The sequence below is a fragment of the Lepidochelys kempii genome, chromosome 11 (genome assembly GCF_965140265.1).
Source record: "Lepidochelys kempii isolate rLepKem1 chromosome 11, rLepKem1.hap2, whole genome shotgun sequence".
In the NCBI taxonomy this organism is placed as follows: domain Eukaryota; kingdom Metazoa; phylum Chordata; order Testudines; family Cheloniidae; genus Lepidochelys; species Lepidochelys kempii.
The window spans coordinates 68,816,485-68,836,555 of record NC_133266.1 but is presented as its reverse complement, the minus strand read 5'-3'; the positions used below and the strand labels follow the sequence as shown (position 1 = coordinate 68,836,555).

At 40.7% G+C, this 20,071-nt stretch overlaps 1 protein-coding gene across 3 annotated transcripts in view; it reads right to left on the bottom strand.

Moving 5' to 3' along the window:
- Positions 1-20,071, bottom strand: part of UBE2F (ubiquitin conjugating enzyme E2 F (putative)) — a 125,984-nt gene that overhangs the window by 82,287 nt on the left and 23,626 nt on the right. For 2 of the 3 annotated variants that reach the window (XM_073306748.1, XM_073306749.1), the window contains exons 3-4: positions 19,173-19,202; positions 11,570-11,635 (exon numbers count right to left, since the gene is read on the bottom strand). In XM_073306748.1, the coding sequence (XP_073162849.1) occupies positions 11,570-11,635; positions 19,173-19,202 (96 nt within the window). The remainder of the gene's footprint in view (positions 1-11,569; positions 11,636-19,172; positions 19,203-20,071) is intronic. The other variant, XM_073306751.1, reaches the window with a different exon arrangement.

Sequence of the window (20,071 nt, the reverse complement as noted above, 5' to 3'; positions counted from 1 at the left end):
ATCCTTTTTCCAGTCCCCATTCACCCTCTTCTGTCTTTACCTCACACTGAAATCTCTCACTTGTGTCAGCAGAAGCCTGCAACCCATCTACATTACTCATGATTAAGGCTACGATTTGGTCATGGGTATTTTTAAGAAAAGTCATGGACAGGCCACAAGCAATAAACAAAAGTTCACGGCCCATGACCTTTACTATAAATACTCCTGACTAAATCTTTGGGGCTGCCCCCGGGGCCAGCCCCATCGCCAGGCCCCCGGGGCCAGCCCCATCGCCAGGCCCCCGGGGCCAGCCCCATCGCCAGGCCCCCGGGGCCAGCCCCATCGCCAGGCCCCCGGGGCCAGCCCCATCGCCAGGCCCCCGGGGCCAGCCCCATCGCCAGGCCCCCGGGGCCAGCCCCATCGGCCACTGCTTGGGCCATCCATGGGGTCAGCAGCCGGGGGCCGCCAAGCAGCAGCCAGTGCGGCTGTCCCCAGGGCTGCTGCTCAGGCAGTCCCTGGGGCCAGCTGCCGGGGGGCACCGAGCAGTGGCCCCAGGCAGCTGCCCCCAGGGCCAGCCGCACTGGCTGCTGATTGGGTGGGCCCTGGGGCCAGCTGTCCGGGGCCACTTTAGCAGCGGCTGGTGTGGGTGGCCCCAGGGCCACTCCAACAGTGGCCGGTGCGGTTGACTGCAGGGCCACTTCAGCAACAGCTGGTGTGGCTGTCTCTGGAGCCACCTGAGCAGCTGGCCCTGGAGCCAGCTGCTTGGGTAGCCTTGGGGTCAGCCACACTGGCTGCTGCCGAAGTCATGGGGGTTGCAGAAAGTCATGGAATCCATGACTTCCGTGATCTCTGTGACAGAGACTCTGCCTTAACCATGTCGTCATGCTGCCAGGAATATTGTCAGTTCCCATCTTCTGTCTTTTTGTCAAGCTTCCTGTTGAGCAGGCAGCTCGTAAGGTGTCTCTATGGGTATGTCTACACCACAGTAAAAGACCTGTGGTCTGGCCACAGCTGGCTCATGCTCTGGAGGCTTAGGTCAGGCTGTGAGACTCCGCAAAGGGGAGAAAGTATCCAGCCCAAGCCTGAACATCTATACACCAATATTTTTGGTCCCACAGCCCAAACTCCATGAGCCCAAGTCAGCCGACCCCAGCTCTGAGACTCACTGCCACAGATTTTTTATTGCAATGTAGATATACACTATGACACAAGCAGCACATGTAAGAGACATAGGAGAGAGTCCAGGAATGGAAAAGGAGATGGTCATGGGATGACAGTCTGGGGGCCCTCCTGCTATCTGAGGAAGTGTGGGATGCTGCAGGGGTCATTGCAAGTGATCAGGATCAAACAAAAAATATCAGGATTCAATAATGTCATGGGATCTAAAGATTATGAGGACAGGCTGGGGCTGGTCTTCCCCATCCCCTCAAGCAGAATCCCCAGCTGCCTCAATGCAGAACTACAGAACATTAGTACACAACCCACACAAACTGTACACTTTGTATTCTGTGTTATAATTGAAATATATTTGAAAATGTAGAAAAACCATCCAAAAATATTTATAATAAATTTGAATTGGTATTCTATTGTTGTATAACAGTGTGATTAAAACAGCAATTAATTGCTATTAATTTTTTTTAATCACGAGTTAACTGCGATTACTTGACAGCCCCACAGAATATCTTTAAAATGTTTTTTCTCTTTAGATACAACTCATACTAAACGAAAATCACTACTACACTCCATGACTGAAAAGTCTTTCAACAAAACATCTGATTAAAATTATGTAACTTGCTACAGAATTATCAATCCTTCTCCCCAACAAATTTCAGATTTTACCATCTTTCTTCTTTGTATTTTTGAGTAAGGAGGAGTCTTCAATATGCCAACCACTGTTCTAAAATGAATACACCATCAACTTCCATCCATTGATTTTTTTTTGGCAATGCTGCTAATGCTAATTAAATCTTTAATTAATATATACATTTATCCTTACAGTTGCGAATTCCTGTTGATTAAATGGAGACAGCAGCGAGCTGGGTTTCATTCTAGCAAGCTATCAAAACAGATGATATTACTGAACTTGAATCATTCTGTTACAACAAGGCAAAGTGCTGTATTGACATACAAACTCAGTCCGATACCGTGGACTAATCAAAAATGGATGCCTAAAGTTCAAGACAAAGGGAGCTGCTGGATGCTCAACACTTTGAAAATTAAGCCCTTATTCAGCTGCCTAAATATGGATTCTAAATATAGATTTTGGAGCCTAATTTTAAGCACCCATGTGTGTTTTTAATAGCTACAAAGTCAATAACTGATCAGACAATCTCCTTTACAGACTATTTACAGCGGCATATGTAGTTGTTGTCCAGTATAACATAGGGTTAGAAAGATAGCTTGTCAAGGACAATGATGCGCAGTGTACTCAAGAATACTAAATCTCAAATGTGGTACAAAGCTTACAAAAATAAAGCATGAATCACTGGTGATAATGTGCTTCTAACTCTGGAAAACAAATGCTATACTCCACTAGACTGCAGCAGCTCAATAATGGTGATCTATCCCAATCACCTGCACTCTGAGTGCTTTGGAGGGACATCTACTGCACTGTATCCATTCTTCAACTAATTCTTAAGTGTTCTGAAGATCTCTGAATATAATAGCAAACAATGTGCATGCTCAATTGATCCTTCAGTTGTGACAGGCTGAACTCACTCAGAAGGTTACTAGTGTATACATCAAATAGTTATAATATGGCAGAGACGACAAAAAAATAAAATACATTATTCGTTGTTTTCTACATCATAAACCATGCACCACAACTCTGCCCCACTAGGGATTGCAGCATTCTATTTTCCCTTTCAGCTGGCCTTCTGCTCATAACCCTTCACCAAACTACCTTCCTCCAATATAACCAGCCATACCACCAAACATCCACAACTACTAGCGTTTAGGTGGGTACTGGGGAGGAATAATATGTTAAAGGAGTGTGTACAGCAAGGTGACAGGCGTGCAGAATTACGGTTGCAGTACACGGTATATGATAGTTGTGCTCATGGTAATTTGTGTGCTAGTGAGTGGAGCAAAGGGTGTGTGCAATAGCAACTGACTTAACTTTTCATATCCTTGATTTTGTGGGTTTCTGTCAGGTACGTCACGTATGCAGCAATCTTAACTGCTTCACAATTCTTTTGTATTAATTATTTACGCCTCTATAAAAAAAGTGTTTGCAAATGTTCATGCATACACACATGCATTTATGTAAAAGAAAATTAAACCCACCAAAAGATCTACAGAATCTTAACTGACAAACCCACAAAGCAGGAATACAAATTCCAAAGGATTCCAAGCAAGCACAAGAGCGTGCACACGGACTATCACCTTCCCGCCAGATACAAACACAGAGAACAAACAAAGGACTCCAACTATCTCCTTGCATACTAAGGCCACCAGGCCGACAAAAAATAGTTCAAGAACCCCAGAGGAAACACAGGACCTCAATTTCATCTAGGAACGACAGGCCTGTTAAATCTACTCCTCAGGAAAAATGCACAAAAAATTGCAGATACAAAGAGGGCTGAACGTTAGGTAACCCTCAAAGTAAAATAACTAGTGAGCCTCAGCACACTTCATCCATTTACGAAGAGCGTGGGTCAGTATGGACTCCCATACCTCTGATCCAGCAAGTACAAGAGACTTATACTGTCACAGTGCAGGCCCATGGCATCAGTATGTGAGGCTGCCTTAAGGAGGGGGCAAAGGAATCCACTTCTCAACTGTGGAGAATGAAATTAAACTTCTCTCTCAATCTCTTAAACAGATAGTTAAAACAATCTCCCCCCCCCCCTTAAATTTGCATTAATCTATACTACTACACACTTTTTTCCTCTACAACTCCATGTGCACTTTGCTACAGTAGGTCTATATTATTTTTACTGTGTTTCATATTATAAAAAGATTTTTTAAAATATAATTAAAATTACAGTACAGGAATCTAAATTTAACATCCTTGTGTGGGGGAGGGAGGAGGGGGCAGGGACACCAAAGAAGCCCACCACAGTAGCATTTAATTTCAAAAAGGGGAACTACACAAAAATGAAGCTAGCTAGCTAAACAGAAAGTCAAAGGAACAGTCGTTAAGAGTGAAATGCCTGCGAGCTGCATGGAAACTTTTTAAAAACACTGTAGTACAGGCTCAAATTAAATGTACAGTAGAACCTCAGAGTTAGGAACACCAGAGTTACAAACCGACCAGTCAACCACATACCTCATTTGGAGCCAGGCGTATGCAATCAGGCAGCAGCAGAGACCAAAAAAAGCAAATAAAGTACAGGACTGTGTTAAATATAAACTACTGCAAAAATAAAGGGAAAGCAGCATTTTTCTTCTGCATAGTAAAGTTTCAAAGCTGTATTAAGTCAATATTTAGTTGTAAACTTTTGAAAGAACAGCCATAACGTTTTATTCAGAGTTATGAACATTTCGGAGTTATGAACAACCTCCATTCCCAAGGTGTCCCTAACTCTGAGGTTCTACTGTCAACCCCAAATTTTAAAAAATTGTAACAGGACCAAAACACGCCACTATGGATAAACAACAGATTAAAAGATGTGGTTAGAGGCAAAAGGCATCTTTTAAAAATTGCAAGTAAAATCCTACTGAGGAAAATAGAAAGGAGTATAAACTCTTGTAAGTCAAATGTAAAAGTACTGTATAATTAGGAAGGCCAAAAAAGAATTTGAAGACCAACTAGCAAAAGACACACAACTAACAGCAAAACTTTTTTTACACTACATCAGAAGCAGGAAGCCTGCCAAACAATCAGAGGGTCACTGGACAATAAGGGTGCTAAAGGAGCACTCAAGGAAGACAAGGCTGACGTGAAGAAGCTAAATGAATTCTTTACACTGGTCTTCATTACAGAGGATGAGATTCCCACACGTGAGATATTCTTTTTAGGTGACAAATCTGAGGAACTGTCCCAGACTGAGGTGTCAATAGAGGAGGTTTTAGAACAAATCAATAAATAAAACAGTAACAAGTCACCAAGACCAGACAATATTTACCCAAGAGTTCTGAAGAAACTCAATTGTGAAATTGCAGAATTACTAAGTGTGGTATTCAGAGTAACAGCCGTGTTAGTCTGTATTCGCAAAAAGAAAAGGAGGACTTGTGGCACCTTAGAGACTAACCAATTTATTAGAGCATAAGCTTTCGTGAGCTACAGCTCACTTCCTCAGATGCATATCGTGGAAACTGCAGCAGGCTTTATATATACACAGAGAATATGAAACAATACCTATTCCCACCCCACTGTCCTGCTGGTAATAGCTTATCTAAAGTGATTTCCAGCACAAATCCAGGTTTTCTCACCCTCCACCCCCCCACACAAATTCACTCTCCTGCTGGTGCTAGCCCATCCAAAGTGACAACTCTTTACATAATCAAGTCGGGCTATTTCCTGCATAGATCAAGGTTTTCTCAAAACCTTGATCTATGCAGGAAATAGCCCGACTTGATTATGTAAAGAGTTGTCACTTTGGATGGGCTAGCACCAGCAGGAGAGTGAATTTGTGTGGGGGGGTGGAGGGTGAGAAAACCTGGATTTGTGCTGGAAATGGCCCACCTGTTGATCACTTTAGATAAGCTATTACCAGCAGGACAGTGGGGTGGGAGGAGGTATTGTTTCATGATTTCTGTGTGTATATAAAGTCTGCTGCAGTTTCCACGGTAAACATCTGATGAAGTGAGCTGTAGCTCACGAAAGCTCATGCTCAAATAAATTGGTTAGTCTCTAAGGTGCCACAAGTACTCCTTTTCTTTTTAATCTGAGAGATATCCCATGATGCAATGACATTAGTGCTGATGTACACCATCATCGGTGGATCCTGGCCCATTGACATCAGAAGCCTATTCAATCTGACAGGGACATTTCATATCTTGCCTCTGGGATGACAGAATACCATCCTGTTGGCCACCTGTGCCTTGCAGAACGCTCTTTCCATTCTTCTTAGCATATAATCCTCAACAAGGATTATCAGTCTTCCTTGGACTACTGAAGATCTCTTTGTGGGCAAGCTTGATTTTCTTAAAAGTTGGGTTGAGCAGTCAACCAGATATACAACTCTCCATTCCATTCGACAAGATAGATCTTCGCTGGTATCTTCTGTAGTTTCTATGCTGATGACATGGTATTGATTGGAAATTGGAGCTTTATAATTGCCCTATGAAGGTTATGGGGCTTAAAAGATAAGATCCCTACTTCTCTACTTTTGAAGGTTCACAAACCAGGGCAGTCAACAAATAGAATACCTTTCATGTTAAGTGAAAAGGAACAGCAGCAGCAACTCAAAAGTTACAGTCTGCAAATTAGGATCCAAATGAGAACTATATTCTTAACTGGAGGCTTATAGAACCGGTAGTAAGCAAAGAAGAAAGTAGACTGACAGTTTTGACAAGTAGGCATAACCCTTCCAGATTTTCTTCCAGTGATTTAAGATCCACTTCTAGAGTTAAATAAGATTATTAAATCATCTGCAGAAAGCAGACCACATTTGTTACAAATCTCTCTGTTAACCATAAGAGATTAGTCTAGCTTTCCCAGTCTTCTTTCAAGGTCTGGCGGCACTTGTGTCCTATTGCTGATGAAGGCTCAGCTATCAACCCAAACGGGGTTGTGTAGGTGGAAGCAGACACTTGCCTCTTACTGTTTCATCACATTAATCTTGTGCATCCCTTCAACTTTGTTCATGTGCAATTCCCTCTCTGACCTCTGATTAATTGTGGAGCCATGCATCTGACCCTAGCAATGGAACAAGAAGAACCTCAGCACTCCAAACTCTGTGCTCCATCCTTTTCAGGATCAGAAATATGAGTGAAGAGCGTAATGCTGACCCTGCAATTTTTAGCAGTAACTGAAGCCTACATTGCAGGTATCTCCGTGCTTTTCTTAGTTTTAACCGACTACTGCTACAAAAATTGAAAAAACAAACAGTAACTGGTAGAAGCAGCTGCGGCCATGATGATCTTCTTGCAAGACAGAGCAACTGGCTCAGGGAGTCGGCAGAAGGAGGAAACAGTCCAGATAGTGACAGAAGTCAGCGATGTTTCTGCTTCAGGAATAATAAAGAATATTTTACTGCCACAGCTGACACATTTAATTTCACTGTTAGAGACATTAAACTAAGATTGGGTGGCTTATCTGTATGGCACAAAGCTAATTCCTAAATGAATAAGAAACTCCCCAGAGCACAGGTTCACTGTAAGTAAAAACTGGTTACATAAAATAAGTATTCAGCTTCCTGACGTAAGATGTTCTTTGTATGCATTTTCATTTCAAACTCATATCCTTCCTTGATAATTATGTGTTGCAGGAATTAAAACAAATGGATACTGATATATGCTGACAAAGGCTTCGGTGTGGAGTGAACAATGAAAGAGCTGCAGCTTTATTCTGTAAACTAGTGAACATGTTTCTGCTTCATCATTTGTGATAAAATTTATTTTCCCATGTACCTTTTTCCTGAAGTGCCTAGAAAAACTTATTTTGATTGTCTATTAAGAACTTGCCATAGTCACCAAGACTATGTAAAACAAAAAGCATCTAAGAACAGAGATTTTAACCACAAAGCAAAACACTACAACAAAATCAGGCGCACCAACTCTCTACATCAGATTTTGTTTAAGACGTTAAAAACCCCAAATAGAGCTGTTCTCTCTTTCCCTGAAATTGTAATGGGCAAACTATGACCCGGGGTGGGCAAACTATGGCCCGGGGGCCGCATTTGGCCCTCCAGACATTTTAATCCAGCGCTTGTACTCCAGCTGGGGAGAGGGGTCAAGGGCTTGCCCCCACTCCGTGCAGCTCCGGGAAGCAGTGGCATATTCCCCCTCCAGCTCCTACGCGTAGGAGTAGCTAGGGGGCTCCGCACTCTGCCCCCGCCCCAAGCGCTGCCCCCACAGCTCCCATTGGCTGGGAACCGCAGACAATGGGAGCTGCGGGGGCAGCACCTGCGGACAGGACAGCACGGAGAGCAGCCTGGCCGTGCCTCTGCATAGGAGCTGGAGGGGGGGACATGCTGCTGTTTCTGGGAGCTGTTTGAGGTAAGCGCCACCTGGAGCCTGCCCTCCTGACTCCCTCCCACACCCGAACCCGCTATCCCAGCCCTGATCCCTCTCCTGCCCTCCGAACCCCTTGGTCCCAACCCGAATCAACCCCCCCCCCCGCCCAATTTCGTGACCATTCATGGCTCACCATACAATTTCCATAACCAGATGTGGTCCTCGGTCCAAAATGTTTGCCCACCCCTGCTCTACACATTAGGATTCCCCCAGAAATTAGATTAACTAGTACAATTTATTGCAACTTTCACTTCCAGTACAAGTTGAATTTTTAACTAAGTCATTTTCCAGCTTCTAAAATCGTAAACAGAATGTGAAAGTTTAATCCCATCCTCAACGTTTGTCATCGACTGGCTGTTTCATGGCAACTTCCATACCTTGGCCAGACACAGATGGCCATCCACAACCTATACATAAACCAAACACCTAGCAGACCCTCTGCTAATGGAGTGAACCAACAACAAACAACATTGGTCCTCCATGTTCTACACTAGCTACCAATCCTTTCGTAGTTATTCTTCAAAGTCTGGATCTCCAAATCCTAAATAGCGACGTACCATAAAAATACTACAGAAAAGGTTTAAGGTATAGAATTCTCTGGCACCAAAAATCAGGCTGAGTCCAACTCTTGCCCTGTAATTTGAAAACTGCAAAGCTGATCCTTTGGAAGGCATTCCCTTCACCACCAAGCTAGAGAATGGCCCCATTAGGACACTTCTAGAAGTGAGCACTTAATTTAACTACTCAAAGTGGCTTTTAAATATGGGAAAGAGGAGGAAAACTGGCTTCTCCTGAACAGGTAAGTTTAAGGTTCGCGGGTATTACAGTAACAGGTTCCTCTGGTGCATATATAATACCAATCTGAGTCAGGACAATTCTGGAAGAAATACTTACCCAACTCTCTGCTATCTCAGTAAAAGAACACTATGAATCTCCCTGGTCACTCAATAACAGATCTAAAAGTTGCAATTCTTCAACAGAAAAGCTTCAAAAACAGACTCCAACATGAAACTGCAGAACTGGAATTAATTTGCCAACTGGACACCTTCAGATTAGGCCTGAATAAAGACTGGGAGTGGCTGGGTCATTACAAAACCTACACCTTATTTCCCCAATACTAATTTCCCCCTACTGTTACTCACACCTGCTTGTCAACTGTCTGAAATGGGCCACTCTCATTACCACTTCAAAAGATATTTTTCCTCCTGTGGCATCCTGCTGTCAACTGAATTGTCTTGTTAGACTGACCTCACACTTGGTAAGGCAACTCACATCTTTTCATGCATTTATACCTGCTCCTGTATTTTCCTCTCCATGCATCTGATGAAGTGGGTTCTAGCCCACAAAAGCTTATGCCCAAATAAATTTGGTAGTCTCTAAGGTGCCACAAAGACTCCTTGTTGTTTTTGCTGATACAGACTAACACTGCTACCACTCTGAAACCTGTCACTATGATTGTGTGCCCCACTAACCGTAGCTATTTGGGAGGTTCTTTTTGGCTTGTTTTACTACATTAAAAGCAAAGGGTTTTATTATGTTCACATGAACAGATGCATGGGTTAAGTGGTACTGGATCACAGGTTTTGTAACTGAATTATGCACAGCTGAAAATAGATGTTTATTTTGATCAGATTGTAAAAGCCAGGACTTCAGCTGTGCAGCTATAATTAGGTTAACAAAATGTTAACTAAAAAGAATAAAATCACCTCTCTCCATGTAATCTCACCTCAGTAATGAAGCTAACACAATGATCATCATCATGAACATGAACAATGCACGTCCCCTTGTTTAGCTGTAGTTTACAGTTACAGAAGTAAACTATTGTGCACTACATAATCCACTTCGGGTTTAATACAAAAAAAGAAAAAGCCATCTTTGTTTCACAGTTATGATATCGTTAATTTAGATCCTGGTGACCTTACAGAAAGTCAACTAAAATTTTCCACAGTATTATGAAAAGGCATCTGTTAAACTCAAGGGCAACAGTTGGCACATACCAACAGATTTGATGACCTTCACATGTATCTAATTAGTCTACCCTCTACACAACCAGTTGCTAATATGAAACTTTTGTCATGTTTAATACATTCAGTCTTTGCTATCAGTTTTAGTGTACTCAATGGGGCAGTCTTGCCAAATTTTCCAGTCCAAGAAAACACAAATTAAACTGAAAGAGTCAAGATTTCTATTGCCAACTACATGTTATTTTATCTTTACTAATGAGTAACAGTGACATCTAGTGTCTGCCTGGTTTAACTATTGGTACCACTGCCAAATTAGAACGGTCATTATTATTAAAACATTTTTATAGCACCGTAAGTTTAAACTGTGCTTTACAGATAAGATATGTTTTCTGCGCTGATCAGCATGTTGTTTACTGGCAACAGAGATTAGCACAAAATTACAGGGACAGATCTTAAAAGTTCAGTGCAATTAAAAATTACAAAAAAAATCTAGAGTCAGAAGGAAGACTATCTATTCTCAACACACAGTACTTTAACGCCTGAACCTTAGCACTTTATACTTTACAGCTAAGTGTTTCCATTTAGACAGTTTCACAAAATCTCAGAGACAGGACCAAGTTCGGTGGGAGTTTGATCAGGGTCTTAACCAGCTAATATTCTGCACAGCTTTACCAAAAAGTTATGTGGGGATATACCCCAGTTCTGGTTTCCTGTTCAAATGTAGTGGCTTTAAATTTTACACAGCAGAACCTCACTGTGAAACTCATCAGGAAATGATGAACTCTGCAAATCAATACGTAAAACTTAGCACATGTATCGAAAAAGCAGCTTTCATTTTCAAAAATTGCAGTTTGGTTTTTATTACTGATCTATTTCATGGTATGCTAGCAAATGCTTTGTTGTATATTTGTTTTAAAAAGGGTGGCTGCAGTATGAGACCTCATGACAGCACAGTTACTAATATTTGCTAAGAAGGTAGCAGAGACCACTCTTTTTCTGAAATGTGTAGATTTGTGAAGTACTCCTGAAATACTTTTAAAATTTCTCATCTATTTTGTCATGTCTCCATTGAATTAATCGCCCCCAAAAAAACCTGCAATAAAGAGTTCCTTGTAAAACAGTAACAGTTTATGACATATCGTGAACAAAATCATTTCTGCTGAGAATAGTTTCAAGTGTCTATTTCTGCAGTTGAACTCCTTCAAGGCTGAAGCTGAGCCAAATCCAGCTTGCTTCAGCCTATAAAAACTGGAAAATGAGATCTAAACATCTTTCTAGCCTCTACTGATGTTTATACTGAAGACTCCAGTTCTCAAAATCAACACGTAAACTTTACCATATGCCCCAATATAATAAGTTCACTGCCTAAAATTTGCTGCCTTTTTTAGTTGTATATTACCTACAGAACCCAAGCAGTCCATACTCATGAACAACTTTGACAGTATGTGTTCATCTTAATCCATTCCAGTGTTTCATTTAAAAAAAATATGTTAACACATTACCTGGGGTTACAGTTAGCTGAAAGTAATGGAGCTTGTTTGGATCTGGAAAATTCACTTTACATGTACCTGCAAAGGAAAAAAAATTGCAACAAACAATGAATGAAAATCTCCTCTTTCAATCTTCTGGCACCCAAACATACAACCTAGTCAAGTACTCTACCTTCATTCAGTGAGTAATGCTTTCATTCTGGTGAGCTCATTTGCTGGGATTTTTTTCAGTTCCCTTAGTTCCCCTCCCTAAATAGCTTGGGGTCAATGCAATTCATGTCATCAAATCACCCATATGCTGGTGTTATGATCAACAGTTATGAAGAAGGAAAGATGTACTAGTAAAGGAAAATAGGCCATGTTCTTTTAAAATGCTAATTAGGTCCAATTATAGCATGCAAACAAACTGTTGCCACAAACAGATACGAATCAAAATTTAGAAAGGTGGGACATACAGAACCAGTAGGGTTTCCCTCAAAGTTCTACAGGTGGCAGCTCCGCTATAAACTTTTCTGTCCCAAGCAATTCCTCAACTGAAGGTCAAATGTAGTCTCCTTAAAGGAACGTCAAATGTGAATTGCCATATTGAAACGGACCGATGGTCTATCCAAGTACAGTAATGAGCCTCTGGCAGTGCCATGCAGCTGATGCTTCAAAATAAGTCAAAAAATCCAGAGCAGATTTGGCAAGTTACACAAATATAAACCTTTGGATGGAGAACGTTTCCTCTCAACCCCAGACCATGACCAGATTAATGCCCTGAAGCACAAAGACAAATATTAACTTGCAATTTTCACAATCTAGTTTGAGCAACTGCAAATATTCCTCTTCACTTAAAACAGCATTTGAAGGGAAAAAAATCTAATCACTTGTGGAGAGTAAAAAGATTTTCCAAGTAAATGGGGAAGAGATCAATGCCATAAACTGATACAGATTTATATAAAAGTTGGGTAGCCCTTAGGGTTAAGTACAATTCTGGAATTCTCTAAACACCAGACAAGGACACATGATGTCTGTCACCCCTAAAACATAGCAATATTCTGTTTTTTCCCCCCCACTATAGAAAGTTTCACATTTTAAAAGCAAGACCTAAATCTCTCAAAGGTATGCTTCCTAAGTCACTTCCTTCACAAATTGGACAAAGACTGCTAATTCACTGTGTAAACCTTAATTTTTTAAATTTTATATTGTCTAAAAACCTCCCCTTGCCACACCATTTGTATCCATAAAGAAAAGCAGCCTCCAAGACTGTAGTGTACTGTAAGTCGCTCAGGAGTTGATTGGCATAAGATAGTGTTATAGCAAGGAGAGTCCTAGCATGACAAAGCATGTCTTTTGTGGCATTGAAGGTTAGTAGTTAATATTTCTGAACATCAGGGTTTCTAACTGGGTTATAATAACTTCTATTACAGTCTATGGTACAACATCATGCTGTTCTGCATTCCACATCACATTAACTAAAAATACTATTCACACCCACACAGTGTAATAACAGCTGAGCTGTACTGAATAGAATATGCCTCCATGACCCAGCCTTGGTGCCAGCGGTCAGTGATTTTACAGGGACCTCTTGGGTTGGATATCTGCATAATAATTCACCAAAGGGTGGCATGTCAGATCTATACAGAGAGCCAGTAGCCAACCGGTCATCATAATTGTGAAATGTAGGTATGGATAACATTTAAGGAGTTATGTACCTAAAGTGAAAATTATGTTCCCAATGTCTTGGAGTTAAGGCAGGTCACCAGAAATCTGACCATTAGTGTATTGCATGCCTCACACATACATGTCTGTATGCCTATTTGGATACTGAGACAGATGCAAACGGAGTGATTCCAAAATCTACAAGGGAAGACATTTACAGAAAGAAAAACAGCAAAATGTCCTGCTTATGAAAAAGGATTGGCCTGGTATATCATGGAGCACAAAGATCACACTGAATCCTTCCCTTAGGAGGCCAGCTGACAGAGTGCATGTCTGTGAAAGAAGGGCCACAGCCAGCCTAGCTACAAAGCTCTGCAAAATATTTTTGGTGAGCAATACTTTATCAGACATGAGAGTAACTTGTTAATAAGTCTAAGCTCTAGAATGCACATTATGATTTTATTTTATATGTAACCATTCATTTCCAATACTTCTACTTGCTACTAACTGAATCTCCATACTTTGTTAAATAAACTTAATTTGTTTATAGTGAAATCATATTTAAGTGCTGTAAGTTAAGTGGAGTGATGATCTGAGATGGAACTGATATGCTAGGGAGTACTGTTTCTTGGGAAGCAGTGAACTGGTGAATACTTTAAGTGTCTACTAGAGTAGGGGCTGGACATCCAAGAAGATGCTTGGAGGGCTCAAGGGCTGGAGAGTTCCTATCACTAACCTGCAGAATGACATCAAGGCCTGTGATGCCAAGGGAGGAGTGCTTCGTTGCCCATGGCTGGCGGAGTTGGGAAGTTGATCCACGGCAGGCACATACAAGGCTTCCTCAGGCTAAGGGCAGCACATTTAAATAGCAAAGTGCCTAACAACTCTGGGTTCCCTGGGAAGTATCACAGCCTACCAAAATGTGTTATTTCAACTGTCTTAGAGAGCAAATCTGTCTCTGTACCTTGGTCCAACCATGGTGGCACAACAAACTCACATAAAACCATTATGCCTGCCACAGTAACAATTTCAAAGCCATAACAAGTTACCAGACCAACAAGTTCTTCCTCTGGAAACAGTTATCTAAATCATTTTCTCTTTATGTGATTTTTAAAAAAATAACGTAAAGGTCAGTGAGTTCAAATTTCAATGACATAGTTTCTTGCACTATTTTGGCCTTAAAAACAGTATTTTTGGGAGACCAAACAAGCTGAAATCCCATTTTGCCTGCATGTACCTTTTAATATAAAAAGTTAATTTAATTTGTTATACAACATTTCAACATCTAAGACATAGAATCATAGAATATCAGGGTTGGAAGGGACCCCAGAAGGTCATCTAGTCCAACCCCCTGCTCGAAGCAGAACAAATTCCAAGTTAAATCATCCCAGCCAGGGCTTTGTCAAGCCTGACCTTAAAAACCTCTAAGGAAGGAGATTCTACCACCTCCCTAGGTAACGCATTCCAGTGTTTCACCACCCTCTTAGTGAAAAAGTTTTTTTTAATATCCAATCTAAACCTCCCCCACTGCAACTTGAGACCATTACTCCTCGTTCTGTCATCTGCTACCATTGAGAACAGTCTAGAGCCATCCTCTTTGGAACCCCCTTTCAGGTAGTTGAAAGCAGCTATCAAATCCCCCCTCATTCTTCTCTTCTGCAGGCTAAACAATCCCAGCTCCCTCAGCCTCTCCTCATAACTCATGTGTTCCAGACCCCTAATCATTTTTGTTGCCCTTCGCTGGACTCTCTCCAATTTATCCACATCCTTCTTGAAGTGTGGGGCCCAAAACTGGACATAGTACTCCAGATGAGGCCTCACCAATGTCGAATAGAGGGGAACGATCACGTCCCTCGATCTGCTCGCTATGCCCCTACTTATACATCCCAAAATGCCATTGCCCTTCTTGGCAACAAGGGCACACTGCTGACTCATATCCAGCTTCTCGTCCACTGTCACCCCTAGGTCCTTTTCCGCAGAACTGCTGCCTAGCCATTCGGTCCCTAGTCTGTAGCTGTGCATTGGGTTCTTCCGTCCTAAGTGCAGGACCCTGCACTTATCCTTATTGAACCTTATCAGATTTCTTTTGGCCGTATCTACCACTCCTCCCAGTTTAGTATCATCCGCAAATTTGCTGAGAGTGCAATCCACACCATCCTCCAGATCATTTATGAAGATATTGAACAAAACTGGCCCCAGGACCGACCCTTGGGGCACTCCACTTGATACCGGCTGCCAACTAGACATGGAGCCATTGATCACTACCCGTTGAGCCCGACAATCTAGCCAGCTTTCTACCCACCTTATAGTGCATTCATCCAGCCCATACTTCCTTAACTTGCTGACAAGAATACTGTGGGAGACCGTGTCAAAAGCTTTGCTAAAGTCAAGAAACAATACATCCACTGCTTTCCCTTCATCCACAGAACCAGTAATCTCATCATAAAAGGCGATTAGATTAGTCAGGCATGACCTTCCCTTGGTCATCATATAGCCTGGCAGGGACTACTTGAATCTGGTGACTACAGAATATCATTTCAGAGTAACTGCAGCCATTTAAATCTTCAAATTCATTTATAAAGCTACACAGTCAGTATGTACAAAGCTAACTCAGCAATACAAGAGCAGCGGCAAAGATGCCGTGTTTTAATCCCAATGTCTTCTAAACAGAAGGTACAGACAGCATTTAACCTGTCACCTTAACAGGCCAAATCTCCTTTATTACCATCCAAGCACAAACTTTGCCAAGAGTATTTGGTAGTTTTGTCTATATTCTATTCAAGATGTTATACCATAACCACAGTATCTGAGCACCACTAAGAGCTAGTTACTGTGCTTATGTTCTTGAGACAATACAGGTACAGACTGTTTTAACAATAGTGGGAAGAGGTGTAGAGGAAGAAAAAAGGAGGGAAATAGGATTTCTCAAGGAATTTGATAATGGGATACAGTCCCAGACCAACAATGATCAAAAGTCAATAGCATCTGAAGGCTGTTTGGTGGCTTATGTGGAATGAACGATGGATATGAGCCTGCAGCATAATGGCACCTTTGTTTGCAAACTACACAAACAGACTAAATAATAAACGGACATGGCAACTAAATTACCTTCTCACCCACAGAGGGAGTTTTTGCTGGTCAGGATGGAGACACATTTGCAAGATGCTATTCGAAAAATCTCCACTGCTGCTGCTATTGTGTGGATTTCATCCTCCAAGCTAGTAACTTACAGTTTTTTAAATTGAGAAATTAAATAGCACTAAGCTGTCTGGAAATGTAGGTACAGTGTTGACACAAGAGCAATTCTCTAGCACAAAACCACAACTATTCATAGATTTTAAAGGCCAGAAAGGATCATCTGTGATCATCTAGTCTGACTTCCTGAATAGCAAAGGCCACAGACCTTCCCCCAAAATAATTTCTACTACATATCTTTTCGAAAAACATCTAATCATGATTTTAAAATGGTCAGTGATGAAGAATCCACTACAAGTCTTGGTAAATTGTTCTAATTGTTAATTACTCTCATAGTTTACAACGTGTAGCTTATTTCCAGTCTGAATTTGCTAGCTTCAACTTCCCTCCAATGGATCATATTACTCTACTAGATTGAAGAGTCCTTTATTAAGTATTTGTTCCCCATAAAGGTACTTATACACTGTAATCAAGTCACCCCTTAGCCTTTGCTTTGTTAAGCTAAACAGGTTGAGCTCCTAGATCTATCACTATAAGGCATGTTTTCAAATAATTTTTGTGGTTCTCCTGTGAACCCTATGCAACTTATCAGCATCCTCCCAGAAAAGGACACAATACTCCACCAGCGATCACACCATGCCAGATACCAGGGTAAAATAACCTCACTATTCCTACTTGAGATTCCTGTGTATGCATCCCAGATTCACATTAGTTTTTTGGGCCACAGCCTCACATTTCGAGCTCATGTTCAGCTCATTATCCAACACTACCCCCAAATCTTTTTCAGATCTATAATCAAGACAGGTTTAAAAAACAAAAGGAATTGCATAACGTTTTAGAATATTAAATCCATGTCAGTTATAATGGACTACCTCAAATTTCTAATTAACATTTCCTCACCACATATTTTAAAACCCCACACACATTTAGATATTTTAGTTTGGCTGTGCAATTTATTTTGTGGTAAACAAATCTAACATCCACCTATGCATATAAAGATGCATTAGACATCAGATATTACCCAGAGTTACAGACATAATGGGGGGGGGGGGAGCCAAAATATCTGACTCCAGATTGGAATATCCAATGACACTTTGTGATATAAATAGCCATTTTATAGGTATTTATTTGAAACCTAATTATGTTTAAGTTGAGTAAACACAGTAGTATATAATAATATTTCTACTATATACACAATGCACAAAAACACAGATAGGTTCCTTTATAAAATTAAGCAAACAGCCAAATGTGTATTATGCAAAGATATCACCATGTCTGCACTAACTTAGCTTTTGACTTCAAGAAATAATGCATCCAAAAAGCTGAAATTGCAGCAAAGCACAACAAGCATGTACGTGTTCATTATTAATCAGCTTATGAAGTGTCTCCATGCAAAAAAAATAAGTATTTTTATTAATAAAGTTGAACATACTCTTGCAAAATACAAAATACTTCTATACTTAGTAAAACTGAACAAAACAGTGCAAATGTGAGATATTGAAATATCACCATTAATTTACCTTCTCTTTTTCAATTACCTTCCCCTCTTCCATGCTCTCACATTCCCTAGTGGCCAGCATCAACTTTTGCCCCTCCTCCTTTCTCCTCCCACCCAGCCATCAGAAGGCAGTTCTTTTTAGTAGTAGTTTCTTACACTGAGAAGACTGAATTTGAGGGTAAGGAGTTGCTCCAGATTCAGAAACGTTACAAGAGAAAGTAACAAGTCAGGGACTTAAGCAGCACCACTCAGATGCTTTGTCTACATGAAAGGTATTTTTTAAAAAGCTTCTCTCATATAGAAAAATGTCTCACTAGCTTTGTCTACACTACAGTTTATCTGCCAATATAACTGGAAACAGAGTTCAGTGCTCTGCTTTTGACTATGGTTTCTGAAATGGAGCTGAACACGGTTTTTCTTGCAAGCACAGACAAGGACAATAGTGTCCAGCAATGGTTCAGTGTACCCATTGCCAGTACCCATTCTATGCAATAAATACAAGCCTTTAGAAACTTGCCTCATAATCCTGTGCTAAAACAGCTTTTTGTTTCACTCCAAGACAGCACATTCCTCTTATGCTAATACAGAATAATAGAGATACTCAAGGGGTCCAAATGATGACTGCTGTGAGAACAGCAACTTTGAATTTCCAAGATTCTGTGCACTTAAAATCCCAACCAAAACTCAGCAAGAGTAATTTTTCCACATTTAATACATGACTATCTGCTTTACAGATACTAGTTTTCACAGGAGCACCTACCATTCCTTGCTCCTGTAAGAACACAAATGCTGGTCTCACCTCTCAGGATTTTTAAGTAGTGTTCCTAATGTTCTAATCTAGTGATTGTGTCAAGTGACAGCGGCCTGAAAGGGATGAACTACAACTATTTAGTCGGTTTTACAGAAACAGTTAACGGTTAACTCTTCTTTATCCTTTAATTCAGTATCGCTCTTATCTTGGAAATTATAGGGAGAGAAGGGAGGAGGTACCTCCCTCCATTCAGATAACAGAAAACCTTTAATCCCTGGAATATTATTGGAGAAGGGAATTTTATTTCCCCAAATCTAGAGCAGTATAAATTAAAAATAGTTACCAAGGGAGGCTAATAATTGCTTTGTGATAACTTAACCCCTAGAAGAAATATATACATTGCCAACCCAGTGAATGCTTAAAAAGGATGTCACAGTGCTCAAAATTATCAATCAGAAAACAAGCAAGCAGTCTCCATGCTCTTTATTCTTTTTCTTAAAATGCATAATATTGAACACCATACTTACAAGGTAAATTAACTTCAAGTTCTGCAACCTCTGTTAAAAAGAAAAGAAAGATTACTGTTAATGTTGGCTTCATGTTGCATGTGAAAATAAAAAGGTCTGAATGGACAGGTGCTCAGTTTAAACAAACTTTTTTACTGCTTTAAAGGTATCATTTACTGTATTCAAGATAACTCCTCTTCAAATCCCTCCTTAACCACACTTCTTCCGGAAATTCTTTTTATATGTTCATCACCAACTTCAACTTTTCCTCATACCCCTTGGACAGATGCTTATGGCAAGGGCTGAGAGACCAGGTCTTTTTAAGACAGGGTGTGTCTGGGGAAGAATGTCTTTGGGAGCATAGAGCTCCACATTCAGGGTTCATAGGACCTACTAGTGGGGGAGTTTTAAGTTATTACCAAAAAGTAAACATATCTTATTGTGTTTAAGCCTAACAGTTGAGGAAAACACATTACTAGCAGCAAAAAAAAAAAAAGTCATGTCATTCTATTGGCTTGCAGTTAAATGATAATTTTTAGGCCATTTTTAAGGAGCTCTTAACCTACCAGACCAACCTTGCTCTCAAACCTAACTTATCTCCTCGGTGTATTTCATCAGTATACAATGCTTGGCATAAAAATGCATAGCTACAAAAACATATGCGCAGCAAACCTCACTGTCCATAAAATAAAAAAACATGTCACATCAGTGATGGGAAAACCCCAAATATTCAGAGATCGGATAATCGCTCTAAGTGTTAGATACTTATTTGACATTTTGAAGGCTTCCACATTAATCCCTACCCTCCCCTGGATCCAGGAATGACATGGTATATGCTACTAGCAGGTAAAATCATGGTTTTTACCGCCCCAGGAAAAACTAGTTACTCCAAGTTTAAGACATTTTCTATTTTAAAAACT